Consider the following 16,144-nt stretch of genomic DNA (forward strand, 5'->3'; position numbering starts at 1 on the left):
CATACTAAGTTGCAATATGCAATGTTAGGAGCTTTGTGTAGCTCTCAGGAAATTCCACTGTATAAAGTTACTGTTATGTGCAAGTTTAGGCTCAGTGAAACATTGCCGCTGTCTAACAAATGTTCCTTTATTCCCAGGAGCTGTGGACCTGAGATCAAGGAAGAGGCTGATAAGACTCTAACACTGAGCATCCTCATGAAGGACATTGCCATAGCAGTCAGGTATCCTGTGTCTTTGCACAGAAGTTTCCCAGCAGCCAGGCACTCTTTGTCTTTGCACAGAAACTCCCTAGCCACCAAGCATGACACAGGCATGAAGCTATCACAGACCTCTATACTCATCAGGCAACTGAAGATCAAAACCACAAAAAGAAGCCATTTCACATTCACTAAGGAAAGTTTCATCCAAAAATAAAAGAAAATATGTTTGGATAAGAAGATATAAAACTTGAAGCTTTGCAGGGTTTTGTGGCAATTTGAAATGGTGATGCCACTGTGGAAAACAGTACAGTGATTCCTCAAAAAAAAAATTAGCCCTGAATTAATAAATGAATCCAGCATTTCCATCTTTGGATATTCACACAAAGAAACCAAAGGAAATGCTAAAACAACTATCTGTGTGCCATGTCCATCTGGAGGTGAATGATAAACAAAATGTGGTACATATACACAATGTAAAACTCACTGGGATTACAGCAAAGTAAATATTGACATAGACCACAATAAGGATAAACACGGAAAACATTATACTTAGTGAAAGAAACTAGTCATGAAATTGATTAGTCAAATTAAGAGAGACAGGAATTGGAGTGGTGGATACCTGGGCTAAAGGAAGGAGAGATAAATTTTTCATGAGTTTTAGTTTGAACTGATTAAAGTCTGAAGATGCATGGCAGTGATGGTTTGTACATCAGTGTGAATGCTCTTAATAGCACAAAATTATACACTTAAAATTTTTAAATGATTTATTTTTATCTTATGTATCTTTATCCTAATATAAAAGCCAAGACTTTTCAATATACTTCAATTATTCCCAATTTGGATTCCAAAATGTATTTTAAGATGATTAAAGTAGAATTCTGAGTCTTTATGAAGCAGTTAATATTTAATTATGGTATGAACTTTCATAATTTGCAAAAGAAAAAAATTGAGAAGTGTAAATTATTTCTCTAAATGTCATCTCAAATTAACTTGAGACAATCAGATTAAACTGATAACATCATATATCATGATGCATAATTTAGTTGTTTGAAATTAACTAAAACTACAATAATTTCTGTATTTTATATTATATAAATTTAATTATATACTGTCAATGACTCACCTACCATGAGATGGCCAAAATTATCCTGATTTAAAATTTTGAAAAAAGAGGAGATAATGATTGACACATAAATGTGATAAATTTTATTGTTTGTCATAACAGCTAACAAAGCATCTATTTCATTACTCATGTTTTAATCTGCTAACATTAACAACACCTATCATAAAGTATTGTTAATAAAATAGACCCTGCACCTCTCATGGAAGCAGATTTTAACCATAGTGATTTTGTATCAATAATATTAGGGCATTTTTTGTCATGTAAAAATGTATCAAATTGAGGTAATTTATCCATTTTAATTTTTATCCATTGAAACAGCTTTAAGTCACTTGCTTGAATCCCATGTTACAATAGTTTCACTTCCTTTGATTTTCACTCCCTTTGATTCCTGAGGACATCACAGAGGAAGAAGAAGCTGGTATAGAAGGGGCATCATCTGTTCCTCTGGGGATGAAGGGGCTGAGGGGGCAGCCTGTTTGTTGTCTTATAGGTCTTGGTAAGGTTGGGTGCAAGTTTTCATCTCTGTTGAGGTCCGACTCTGTGTCTATGTCAGGGAACTGGGCTTGGGCATAGACTTGGATGTTGCCTTCTGCATGTGGAACATGTCCCTCCAGCCATTTTAAAGCAGCTTGGGTCACCCACATGAGCTCTTCTATATTGAACAGAGGTGTAAGGTGGTGGGTTCTTTTCTTCCTCACTGGGAAAAACTGGTTCCTTTTCTGTATTTTCTTTGTCAGTTTTTTTTCTGTTTAGCTGCCTTTTCAGAGGGTCTTAGAGGCTGTTATGGTTTGACCTAACCTCAGCTTGGACTGTCCATCTAGACAGGCTCTCAATCTTATATTGATTGCCAGCAATAAACATAAGGGAACTGGTTTGGGTGTCCAGGTGTTCCAACTACTATTAAAAAGACCTCAGCAAATATCCTCTCATTTAAAGATTCTTCTGATGTCCAGATCACACCTAAGTTGGGTCATTCTAGTTCACAGAGAGTATACAACCTTTGTGGATTGAGTTTAACCCCATAATCTCCCTTAAAACTCTTAGTAAAGTTTCTAAACATACATTCCAAGGTGTTCAAGGAACGAAGTTTACTTTGTGTCCCTCCCATGTTACACCTTCATCTGTGTCACAAACTTATGAAAATACTTGCTTGTCTGTCTTCTCCCATTCCCATCATGGAAATTTGGAGTCCTTTTATCCTTGCAGGTTGGTATGAACCCCTGGCCATAATACTGACATCATCCACCTTAATACCCATCATACCCACATTACCCACCTCAATATGGAGCAACTACCATCTCTACCAACCAAAAAATATCCTGAACTTTACCTCAGGTTGTTTGATTTTTACTTTAGTTTGAAGAGTATGATTAAATTTCCTACCACCACATTTTTCTTTAACAAATTGTTTACATGCTTATAAGGCTAATCCAGCTGAGAGAAAAATGGAAAGGGAAGATGCAGAAGAGATGATCTCCTTGCAGAAAATGATGGTGCACCAAGATGGAGCAGGGCCAGTTCCTGCACTGTCAGTGGTGAAAAGGCTGAGTGTGTGGATCCAGAAAGAAGGAGGCTGATACACTTAATGTCAGGAAATTTGAACTCTGATTGTACTTCCTCACCAAATCCACTTATTCAAAGTTAAGTCAAGGAACCATGGAAGAGTTTCCTTGACTTAACTTTGTATTTTCTCACTAAATCCATTTATTTCAAAGTATCATATTGGTTATCTGGCATGTCACATAACATTCTTATTCTCTAAAATCTAGTCACACATGTTTTTTTGCATGTGTGACTAGATTTTAGAGAATAAGAATGCTATGTGACATGGCAAATAACCAATATGATATTTGTGTTCTTAATTAAAACTAAGATCTGTCGTTATGGCTTGCACACTTCTGCAGCCATGTTTCATTGCTCCAGGTCAACTGTGAATCCTGGGAACAGGCTGAGGATAGGCTGGGCTGGAGTTCTGCAGGCAGATACAGTAGGCACCACTCTGCACAAGGAGGCAGGAGGTGTTTGTAAAAGATGAGCAAAAAAATAAAAATAAAGTATGTATATATTTATAACATATGCACTCCTGAAATTTGAAATAATGAAACTCATTTATTAAAGTTTTGTACTTCATTATATTTCCATAATTTGATTTACTAATATTTATTGAATACAATCTCATTAAATAATACTGTCATCTCATAATATAATAAAACACTCCAGGTCAAAGTTAAGAACCAAAAACAACTTATTCTCTCTGTTTTATCAGTCTCTGGATTCAATATGATAGTAAGAGATCCTCATATCTAGTAAGACACTCAATAAGATAGTGAGGGATTACCATCCCTGCAAAAAATACTCTGCAAACATTAGGCATGCATACTTCAAATTCATTCTCAGAATGTTCTTCCAATTAGTCTTATTTTAATGATTTTTCAATGAACTAATATTTTAAGTGTTTAATCCCAACTCAGACGTCTACTCAGTGGTGGAATTGGTAGGATAGATTTATTTAATCTGAATTTAAATGTTATTTTTTCACATTTTGTCTAAATCAAATTTTTATGTTAGTAAAATTTTTGACTGGTTTATCACAAAACCATCATCTACCTCTGCTCAAACAGAAGAATGTATGTGTCAGAGCATAATTTATCTTAGTCACATTAGATCCAATAATGGAGACTGATCAGATTGGAGAAGGTAATTGCTCCTGCAACTAATGTAGCTATTTTCCAGCAGAAGATTCATATGTGATTCCTACATCTGGTTGATCCTTAGGTCTGTCAATAAGAAAGGAGGAGATTCAATAACCATTACCTAACACCCTTTACAGCTCTCCATCCTGTTCTGGAAGAGCTGGTTCCTCCCTCTTGAGACTAACCCTGGGCAGCAGGTCAAAGCTGCAGAGCTGAGTGGATTGGTGGATTTGCTCTAAGTTTGAACTGAGTTCATTTCCAAGTCAGCAAAGTCAGGTGAAATGGCCAGGCTCCTCTCCCTGTGGACTTGGACACTGGGGATCAATTAGAGGCAAAAGGAGAACATGTGAGGCTTGCTGGAGGAAGGTCCTGCACACCAACTGCAGCAGCTCATCCTTCTGTCCTCCTTGTAGAACCTGAGTAAGTAAGGAATGTTTTACTGTTTCCACTTGAACAAGGTAACAGCAAAGGAAGATGTAGGACAAGGCTATAACATAGGGGACCATGAACAAAGATGAGATTAGAGGTTGGAGCAGTGAACATGAATATGTTCTGAGAATTCCTTTCTGCTCGGTGGCAGGCCCTAGTTGCTTAGCAAGGAAAACTGAGGATGCACTGGTGTTTAAACCTTTTTGAAAAACTCAATAAACTCTAAGCAGGGCATCCTTTAATTATAAACTTACTTGTCTCCAAATACAAACTCATGAGCTTCAAATGAGATGAGACAAAATAATATTATTTAGCTGAGCTGTTGATCTGTGTTAGCTTTAACTAATGGACACCTTGTGGAGATGTGGTTTTCCTTTCAAAAGAAAACACTTTCTACAGTACAAAGAGAAAGTCATTGCATGGCAGATTGGGAAAGTTAAGGGTAAACATAAAAGTAAAATAAGGTGCTGGGTGTGGAGGTGCATGCCTTAATTCCAGTGGCTCTAGAGACTGATACTAGAGGATCACAATGGGCTGGGGATGTGGCTCAAGCGGTAGCATGCTCACCTGGCATTGGTGCGGCCCGGGTTCAATCCTCAGCACCACATACAAACAAAGATGTCACGTCCACCGAAAACTAAAAAATAAATAAATAAATATTAGAGGATCACAATTTTAAAGCAAGCCTCAGCAAGTTAGCAAGGCCCTAAGCAATTCAGGCAGAACTTGTCTCAAAAAAATAAATAAATAAATAAAAAGGGATGGGGATGTACATAGTGGTTAAGAACTGTGTTCAATGCCAGGCACCAAATAAAGAAAAAAAGTAAAATGAGGTGATATGAAATTTTAAAATTCCACAATGTGATTTTCTCCAGGGTTGTGACCTTAATCGAGATAATGCATTTCTCTGGGTCTGATTCTCCTCCATACTTGAGGTATGGAAGGAAGAGGGGAGATGGATACACCTTCGGGCCCTGCTATGTGCTGAACACACACAGGTCTCTTACTCCTTTCTCCACAGCTCTCACCTAAGATTTCTGGGACTGAGTTAACAGAGGCTCACCTGTTTGCTCATTGGTCTTGGGATGAGTGTCTGTAATACTTTTAAAAATGTGCATTACTTGTTAACTTTGCAATATAAACTTGGGTTTCTACATTTGCTTCACTTACCTATGTTAGGATCTGTCAGATGCAGGGTTTTTTAAACTGCAGAATTGAGCAACATGACTTGAAGGATGATTAAGAGAGATGCTGATCTTAGATACATTGTGTAGCCACAGAAACAATATTCTTCATGTTATAAAGTTACTAAAAGGTGGTGTTTTATGTAAAGTTGGAGCATAAAAATTAATCTCATCTTTGATGAAGACTTGTTGGTCATCAATGAAAAAAGACCCTAGACCCTCAGGACAAACTCCATTGTCCCAGATTATAACACCTTCAAATCCAAGATGTAAGACACTGAAAGTAAATATTCTTATCAATTGCCTGACAACAGAAAAGATTTCAAATTTGGAAAAATATAATTATTGTAGTAATTATCATTAAACAATTTTGTGACACTGAATTACATAGCAGAGAATCTAATTGTCAACACAGGTCTCCCTTCAAAATGACTTGGCCATTGAGATATAAATTTACAGCAGACTGTATGTTTAGAGCTTGACATTGCAAGGGCTGCTGGGTTCTTTCTTCCTCTGCAATTATACCTGGACTAAACAAAGAATAATGTGCCCCTTTGTCTCTGCTACTGCCCTGATGACCCAGGCAGGCTCCCTCCAGGGCTGGTCCTGCTCTTCAGTCTGTGCAGAGTGGTTCAGGAACTGAAGGCTCTAATAGCACCTCTTTGGAGTTGCTTCCTCAGTGCTGCTGCCCAACTGTCCCTCTGTCCTTATTACCTGATTGATTTCTTTTACCCTTAGGAATGGTTGTGTGACCACAGAGCATGTGTGAGCTGCTACTCTATTGTCTGTCACCCACTAAATACTAAATCCAGACAGTGGAATCTTCTGTATTTAATCTACTGGGGCAAGTCAATACCCAGCATCACTGGCACAAAATGGAAGGAGTGAACATGTTTAAGGAATGAGTTTGTCATGAAGATCATTGTCTGCTGTTTTCTCATTTTCACTGAGGTTGAGTGTTTTGTTTCCAAAAGTTTTTAGAAGAAGAGCTGTTTGTGATCCCATCTCTCCCATATGCCCAATGCATCCATTCATCTGTCCAGTTCCCCAAACATGTTTTTACTCCTAATATTTGTCAATTAGAAAGCTCTAAAATGCTTTTCATTTTTATTAGATGTCCTTTTCCAAAATGTTACTCATGTTTACCAGTTACATGAAACCAAATATTTTGTTACTAAGTGTAAATTGTGACAACGAGCTATTAATTACTGTTGTTTCCTGTTGAAAAGTCGATAATCCAAAATGATAAAACTTTATATCTGAGACAGGATGCAACTTTTCAGATGGATGTGTACAAAACTGTAAAGCAGCATATCTCATAATAAGGCTAGCTGTGGTAGGAGTTATAAAATATCATAATCAGAGTTCATACAAATGGGGGAAAATAGATGAAAGGTGAAATTCATTACCAGAAATGAGAAGACGTAAAGAGAAAAAGAGGGGGTATTAAAGTTGAGTTACAAATATAAACATTATATTTGAGTTGTACTATAAAAATTAAACTAATAAAGACTTGAAATTTTATCAGTTTGAGTATGTGTGTACCAAAATATTAACAGTGGCAATTAACTTTAAAATATTTGAGTTAACTAATATTTCAGTAATATTAGAGAAATTAGAGTATAGTGGAATTTAGACTACCTAACCATAGACTACTTGGTTAGCATCTGAGATCTGATAATTATTAGTAAACTGAACTTGTGTAAATTAATCTTTCTGTGCCTCTGTTGTTTCACCTATAAAATAGTGATATTTTAACACCTCTTAGGGTTGTTGTCAGAATTAAATAAGTCAATAACTATAAAGTACTTACATAAAATATAAATAATAATAAGGATGGGCATAAAAATATAAAATATTTATCTAGGAGGGGAAGGTTACTCATTTTTTCCCTCTTATTGGTTTCTTTACCTTTTCTCTATTTTTAATGATGGACATCTAATCTTTGTTGCTTTACTTATATAATTAAATCTGAAGAGAATAATTAAAAATACATATAAGCTATAAATATTGAATGTACCACATTTAAGACTCTTTCCTAGTTGAACCACATAGTAACAGATTTTCCCCTCTGCCTGCCCCTTATGGAAACCAATCTTCAGAACTGGAAGAGGAAAAACATTCTGTCTAAGGTCTATGTGCTTTTACCTGTCTGAATTATAGAATTAGACATGATCATATACAGACATACTAGGTGGATCACATAGGACACACAAAACCTTCACAGTTTAAAAACAATGCTTTGGATGGTGACCTATAGCACATGGAAGAGCAGCACAGCACCTGGAAGAAGACCCTGGTTTACTTAGCTGCAAAAATGGCAGTGGGGAGGAAAGAGCAGGAACAAAAGAAAACTCAAGCACACAGAAAATTTCTGAGTCACATACTCCATGAAATTGGTAAACAGTCAGTGTTAAGTTGAGATGGTAACAATGCAGGGATCCTGGCTTCCTCAGGGGTCCTACTGAGTAGTTGTTCTGTGCCTGAATGCTGGAGTGTTGACCCCATGTTTTCTTCTGGTGGTTCATAGTCCTGAGGAATGTTCCTGCCCAGAAGTGTCTAGGAAGGACTTTCTTGGTTGTTTAATTTGTATTGGTTCACACATAAGAAACCCTGGATTTCAAGTTGAGATGGTTACCATAGAGAACTGGGACAGGAACTATAAATATTCAATTAGCATATCAAAATCAATTGAATAGTTTTTCATATATTTGTTGGCCATTTGTATTTCTGTTTTTGAGAGGTCTGTTTAACTGATTTGCCCACTTATTAATTGAGCTGTTTGATTGTTGTCTAAAACATTTTCTTCATTCTTTATATATTCTAGACACTAATCCTCTGGCAGAAGAGTACCCCACAAAGGTTTTCTCCCATTTCCTAGGTTCTCTCTTCACATTCCTTGTTGATTTTTTGCTCTACAGAAAGGTTATTATTTGATGGCATGTCATTTATGAACTCTGGATATTATTTGTTGAGCTTTAAGTGTCCTATTGAGTAGTTATTGCCTGTGTCTGTTTGTTGGAGTGTTGACCCCATGTTTTCTTCTAGGAGTTTAAGTTTCTGGTCTTATTCTTATGCTTAGGTATCTTTTGTGTTGAATTTTAGGCAGTGTGAAAGGTAAAGTTCTTGTTTAATTTTTCTACATATGCATAATCAGTTTTCCTATTGCAAATTTTTGAAAATAAAAAACCTGTCCTTTCTGCACTGTATGTTTTTGGCATCTTTGTCAGGGATCAGATGAGAATAGGTGTCTGTCTTTGTTTCTGTGTCTTCTATTATGTATCAGTAACAATAGAAAAATGCAAATCAAAACTACATTGAGATTTATATCACACCACTCTGAATGACAGTCATCAAGAATACAAATAATAATAAACCCTAGAGAAGATGTGGAGTAAAAGAAACACTTTTACACTGTTGACATTATAAATTAGTAAACCACAATGAGAATCAGTATAGCCGTTCCTCAAAAGACTACACATGGAACCAACCCATATGACTCAGTCCTGCCACTCCTCAGTATTTAAATGGAAGAATTAAATTCATCATATGGTAATGATACATGCATACCCATGTTTATGGCAGCATAAACACAATATGCAAACTGTGGAACCAATGTTGGTGTCCATCTATAGATGAATAAAGAAAATATGGTACACACAAAAGATGTATTTTTATTTAGCCATGAAGAATAAATCACTTATGTCAATTGAAGGAAAATAGATGAAACTGTAATCCACTATGTTAAGTGAAAGAAGGGAAATTGAGAAGTTAAAAATCATGTTTTCTGTCTTCCTGTGTGGAAGCCAGAGAAGAAAAAGAAAAAGAAACCAAGGGAAATGGGAATTTCATGAAAACCACAGGGAGAACAGTAGAGGAAAGGGATCGAGGGGTAAATGCAGAGAAGAAAGAAGGAAATACTAGGGAGTGATGTCAGCCATATTATATGGCTATATTTTGTGCATATATAATACATTACTATAAATACAATCATTATGTACAAGTATAATGTACCAATTAAAAATGGAAAAAGAGATAAAAATATGAGCCACTACTACACATTAGTTATCTGAATTACACAGATACTTGTCTTTAAAAATCCAATGAGCAAAGAAACCTGTGATGTTGTAGGATTAACAATTCATTATAAAAACAGTAATAAATATAATTTATTTTATTCTCCTGTTATTTTGTCATGTTCATTGCTTAATTTTGTTTTTATTTTCATTTTAAAAAAGTTAAAGCAGTGTATTTTCATGGAGAAATGGAACCAAACATCAAATGATTTTACTTTGCTGGGGTTGTTTCCTCAAAACCAAACTGGCCTACTTCTCTTGCTCCTGATCATCTTTGTGTTTGTTCTTGCCTGTTTGGGGAACTCAGGGATGACTGCCCTCATTTTCTTGGACCCCAGGCTCCACACCCCCATGTACTTTCTCCTCAGCCAGCTCTCCCTCATGGACCTGATGTACATCTCCTCCACGGTCCCCAAGATGGCCATCAACTTCCTCTCTGGCCAAAAGAGCATCTCCTTCCTGGGCTGTGGTGTGCAAATGTTCTTCTTTGTCACCATGGCAAGTTCTGAAGGCTTAATTCTGGCCTCCATGGCCTATGACCGCTTTGTGGCCATCTGCCATCCCCTCCACTACCCCATCCGCATGAGTAAAAGGATATGTATGAAGATGATCCTGGGGTCCTGGACACTGGGCTCCATCAACTCCCTGGCACACACTGTCTATGCCCTTCATCTTTCTTACTGCAGGTCCAGGGCCATCAATCATTTCTTCTGTGATGTGCCTGCCATGTTGCCCCTGGCCTGTGTGGATACCTGGATCTATGAGTACATGGTGTTTGTGAGCACAAGCCTGTTTCTCCTTGTTCCTTTCCTTGGCATCAATGCCTCCTATGGACGGGTCCTTTTTGCTGTCTTCCACATGCGCTCAAAAGAGGGAAGAAAAAAGGCCTTCACCACATGCTCAGCACATTTAACTGTGGTGACATTTTACTATGCTCCTTTTGTCTACACTTACCTCCGTCCCAGGAGTCTCCGCTCCCCAGCAGAGGATAAGATCCTTGCAGTCTTCTACACCATCCTCACCCCCATGCTCAATCCCATCATCTACAGCCTGAGGAACAAGGAGGTGCTGGGGGCCATGAGAAGAGTGTGTGGGATGTTCTCCCCCAGGAAGGAGTGAGCATGGTTTTCCCTGCTTCTCTGCATGGCTTCTCTCCATGCATACTGAGAAACTCTAGAGCACTGCCGACCTATAGATGTATAATGTAATCTAAATCTGTAATTAGATTTCTAGTGATCACTATAAACAAACAATAATAATTAATGAATTTAATGGAAAACATTAAAATTTATATTAATATTAACAATGGGGATATTAATCACATTTTATTTTGTGCCATTATAAGTTATCACATACATTATATGTTCTTATATACTAGTTAAAGTAATAATGTTCATACTGATGTTGGTATGTTATCACATCTACATGCTATGAATGAAATTCCCATTGTCTATATATTTTGTTTTTCTTCTATTTTGTCAGTTCTGTGTCTAATTCTGACTTATAGCCCCTAAGCCCTAGCAACTTGGAGTATAAACCCTTCAAGTGTCCCACAAACACATGGGGCCAGTGTCTACAAAATTACAGGACTTCTGGGAGACCCAAAGTCCTCTCCTTCAGAGAAGTGGATGGGATCAGATGTATTAACACCTTACCATCCATAATCACATCCCTGAGACAAACTAGTTTTTCAAGTTCAGACCATTCCCTGCCAGGTGGCCTGGACCCTCCCTTATCACAGAAGCTATCACAACTCAGTTACCCTGACAACCAAACAAAAAGACCACCAAAAAGATAACTTACTGAAGTCTTGAAAGGGTGCTCAAACAAGTAAGGTGGCATAAAACTGAGGCACATTCAGGGACCCAATGTCCTTAGTGAGCACCACCCCATCTCTGGAGGAGGTCCATGCACTTCCTATGCTGTCAGTAAAAAGTCAGAGGTGGACTTGGGCAGAACTGTGGAAATTTCCCTGGTACTCAGTAAAACTGGAAGGCAGAAAGGCATGTTGTCCCATTCCTGTCTGAGAGAGCCATCTCTCTTCCTTGAGACTGTCCCTTTTCTCTTCCCTATCCCTTAGAATAAAATCATGACTGCTACTTTGAGCACCCTGCCTAAAATCTTTCGGACTTGATGGCAAAAATTGGGGCTTGAAGGGGACTTCCTAGGGCCCCAGTTTCCCTGATGATTCCTTCTCTGAAACACTTAAGTTAGACAAACCATAATTGTTACCTGCCTGGTCCTGGCCAGCCTTGGTGGTCTCACTGAATTTCTGCCCCACCCTAATCTTGTCTAGAGAACAGGCTGATGGAGGCCAGAGTCCCTCTTCAGGGGCTGATGAATTTGCTGGAAGAGTGACCACCAGACCACCTCAGATTTCATCAATATAACCCACATGAATATTTCCCCTTTTAGAGGTCTGCCCACTCATGTCTTTTACCCTACTTTGATTGGGTAAAGGAGAAAGAGGGCACATAGGGACAGGAAAGATGGTGGATAGACATTAATACCTTAAGTACATTTATGACTGTACATATGGTGCAATGCTACATTGTGTACAATCAGAGAAAAGAGAAGTTGTGCTGCACTTGTATACAATGAATAAAAATGCATTCTGCTGTTATATGCCTACATTTAAAAAAATAACTTAAAAAATCACCACCCCATTCATTTTAAGGGGGGGGAGTTCACTTGGGAGTTTATCTCTGCTTACCTTCTTCTTGGCAAAAGTAAAAGTCTCTTTGGCTGCTCATTTGGCATGTGGTCTTGTTTTGGATTTCAAAATTGCAAGAGCGGAAAATGACCTTTGAGGTTAAAAAAACTGGTGATGCTTTGTTCTTTCAGGAGCATATTTGGAAACAGGAAGTTTGGACATCCCCAGGTGCATGGGGCAAGGAGCATGGAGTCTATTCAGATCACCACTGAGCTCTTACTAAACTAAGGGGGGTTCCCAGGAGTCCAGGGAGCTCTGCCCCATTCCCAGGAACCTCACCCTGGGCTGGCTCACTCCAGCAAGACTCCTGGGTTTCATTCTGGGGAGGGTCTCACAGGAAGCCCCCTGTATCTCAGTTACTCTCAGCCTAGCCACACCATTAGTCCTTTAAACAGGGGACTTACATATTTACACCTGTGTTCCCTGAAGCCCAGGAAGCCCATACAGAGAGCTCTGATTTGCTTCCACTTTAACCCACACTGGGGCTGGTGCCTTGTGGTGTGAAGAGGAGGGAATGAAAAGAGGGCTGGGGACAAGAATAGACCAAGGAGGTCTGGGAAGGCACAGGGCTGGGAAGGGCTTTGGTGGCAGAGGAGCCTGTGCCACCTTCTCCCACCTCCTTTCCCTGGTCTGTGATGTTCTCCTGGCACTTCCCTAGAGGTGTATGCCCTCAGAGCAAAGGTGACCTGCCCTAGGTCCTCAAAATGCAACCTGAGTCCCAGGAATGAGTGTCACCTGTGGTATGAGGGAAGTGCAGACCCTCAGCCCTCCCAGAACCCCCTGAATCAGAGTGTGCCTCCCAGCTCAAGGGGATCTGTGCGCACAGCAAGTGGAGGAGCCCTGGGGAGTCTCCACCTGTCAAAGTCTGAGTCTGAAGGACTTTTTCATTTTGAAAGTTTCTGTGCAGTAGGAACCTCAGGGATTGGACTCAGAGTGGCCTTGTGTAAATCCTGGTTCTCTTCTCCTGAACAAATCTTCTGATGCAACCTCCACATCTCAAGCACCAAGTGGGTACAGTGGGAAGGATGCTAGTCACACTGGCCTCTCACAAGCACAGAGGTGAGATGAACTGAGAACACCAGGTGGGAACCTGACAAACACCAGGTGCTTCTCACAAGCAAAATTAAAACACAACTGCAAAATCATCATGCTTCAAGAGTTAAATGATTCAAAATCAATGTCTCATGTGAAAATCTTGTTGAATACAGAATCAAACCAGACATCAGGACAATGACCAAGTTTGAGGAAGGAGGTGTTACAGGTGTGGGGTCTTCAGGAAACACAGCAAAAATTCCCTTCAAACCCTTATTCTTGATCAAGTCAGAAAGGTTTCAGACATATTGGTCAGAGTAATAGGCATGACTTTACTGAAGGGATAGGAAAAAGGGGAAGGGGACACTCTCAAGGGAGAGACTGAGTCCACTCAGAGAGGGACAGTGTACCATTCCTGCACTCCAGTTTTATTGAGGTCCTACAGAACTTTTCAGTAAGACCAGCTCATGTCTGCCTCTTGATTTTTGACTGACAATAGGGTGACATCAGAACACTGTCATTGCAAACCTATGCCACTCTTGCCCCTGCTGAACCCATTATAGTTGGATTCTTAACTATATATTCTTACATGTTTATGGTTAGGAGGAGTTAACCTTATCTTTCAGAATCTGGTCTGAAAAAAGAGGGTCATGAAAGTTACTCCCATTAATGTTCATTACTATTTTCATATCCATGCAGATAACATGTAGTTTGCTGAGGAATGTGACATATCCTGTCGTCTTAGGCCAGGCACAGCTGCAGGAAAATTGATTTTTGGCAAAGAAAGCATGTGGGGTCAGCAATGGGTCCATTTTATAGTTACTCTTAACCTTGTTCCTACAATCCTCATCCATCTGTCCAGTAACAAAGGTCAGAAAAAGACATGATTTTATGTAAGTCTGTTGGAGAATATATGAAGAGAAAATACCAAACCCCTCTGAACTCAGCATTTGATGCCATCCAGAAAGAGATTCACACCCAGAGCCCTGATAGATCTCAGAGATTCTAGATAAAATGCTGAGAGCACTACTGTGAACTAAAAACACACAACAGAAGCAGGACTCAGAGTGGAGCTGCTTCCAACATGGCCCTGGTATGAGATGGTGGGGTCAGGTCTGGACATCTAGGATATTGATGATAGACCCTGAGCTGTTCTCTCATAGAACTCAAAATGCTGACCTTAAACAGACTTCCAGAAGGCCAGCAATGCAAGGGTGCTGAGACCTGCAGGCTGACACCTCCTCTGCTCCACAGCTCAGAGACCAATAGTGGCCCACTGCAGCTGACCCTGAGGCTGGATGCTGGGCAGTCCAGGCCCTCACTCCTTGCCCCCTTTTCTGTTTTTCAACAGCATCCTTCTCAGTGCCCCCTTCACCTCCTTGTTTCTGAGGGTGTAGATCAGGGGGTTCAGGAGGGGGGTGACGATATTGTGGAAGAGGGTGAGGAACTTGCCCTGGTCCTGGGAGGACCTGCTTCCTGGCTGCATGTACATGTAGATGATGTTCCCGTAGAACAGGGAGACCATGGTGAGGTGGGAGCCACAGGTGTTGAAGATTCTGTGTCTTCCTGAGGACGACTGGATAGTGAACACAGCCCTGACAATGTGGCCATAGGACACCAAGATGAAGACCAGGGGAGACAGAATGATGCCCACAGCCAGGATGAAGGTGATGCCCTCCACGGCAGCAGTGCTGATGCAGGCCAACCGGATCAGGGCGGGCACCTCACACAGGAAGTGGTCCACCTTGTAATGCCCACATCGAGGTAGCCATAACATCATTGGTGACATGATCAAAGAATTGGCCATCCCACAGCCTCGGGCCACTGACACCAAGCCTAGGCAGAGTTGTGGATGCATAATAGTCATGTAGTGCAGGGGCTTGCAGATGGCCACAAACTGTCATAGGCCATGACTGCCAGCAGCAGACACTCCACTCCACCTAGGCCCAGGAACAGGAAGAGCTGGACCACACAGCTCGCATAGCTGATGGTCTTGTCATGGCCACTCAGGTTGTAGAGCAGCTGGGGGATGGAGCTGTTGGTGAAGCTGAGGTCCAGGAAGGACAGGTGGATGAGGAAGAAGTACACGGGCGTGTGGAGCTGGGGGTGTAGCGGAGACACCAGAATGATGGTGCTGTTGCCCACCAGGGTCAGGAGGTAGGCTTCCAGAATGACCATAAAGAGGATCCTCTCCAGGGGAGAGTGGTCAGAAAATCCCAGGAGAAAGAAATGGCCCTGGCTGCTTCTGTTTTCCAGTCCATTTCTACTGCACCTGAGGAGAGGTGTCAACTCCAGTAGTGGCAATGGCTTATGCTGGGGAGTATGGACTCCTAACCAGGCATAAATGAGCACAGTACAGTGGCATGCAGGTTCTGCTATGATTATTATTATCATCTTCAACTTACAAAAAAATGACACTCCTGTGTATTAAGTAAATGTCATATGTAGATTGGCAGAGCTGGTCTGCACCCAGGAAATATGGCTGATATCTTAATCCTTATCCACCCTGTGCTCTGTCATTCCAGAGAGACAAGACACACACCTGCCAAGCTGCAACCTTTGCTTCTTCCAGAACCACAAGTTCCTGTCCAAACTTCAGAGGAACAAAAGATCACCTCAAAGAACCACCTGGTAGGATTTAGGAAATACCATATGCAGCTGATCCTTGAACATCATGGTATATGGGTACATTCA

At 40.2% G+C, this 16,144-nt stretch overlaps 1 protein-coding gene and 1 pseudogene across 1 annotated transcript; one reads left to right on the forward strand and one right to left on the reverse strand.

Moving 5' to 3' along the window:
* Positions 1 to 9,885: 9,885 nt before the first annotated feature.
* On the forward strand, positions 9,886 to 10,824 carry LOC143387124 (olfactory receptor 2L13-like). The gene has a single exon (XM_076841758.2). It carries the CDS (start codon positions 9,886 to 9,888, stop codon positions 10,822 to 10,824), a length of 939 nt encoding a protein of 312 aa, XP_076697873.2.
* A 3,944-nt stretch (positions 10,825 to 14,768) lies between these two features.
* On the reverse strand, positions 14,769 to 15,844 carry LOC143387123 (olfactory receptor 2W3-like; annotated as a pseudogene).
* Positions 15,845 to 16,144: the final 300 nt, after the last annotated feature.

The sequence above is a fragment of the Callospermophilus lateralis genome, chromosome 5 (assembly GCF_048772815.1).
Source record: "Callospermophilus lateralis isolate mCalLat2 chromosome 5, mCalLat2.hap1, whole genome shotgun sequence".
Lineage (NCBI taxonomy): Eukaryota > Metazoa > Chordata > Mammalia > Rodentia > Sciuridae > Callospermophilus > Callospermophilus lateralis.

Coding starts and splice junctions, on each gene's coding strand:
- LOC143387124 (XM_076841758.2), top strand. CDS start 9,886: ATGGAGAAATGGAACCAAACATCAAATGATTTTACTTTGCTGGGGTTG.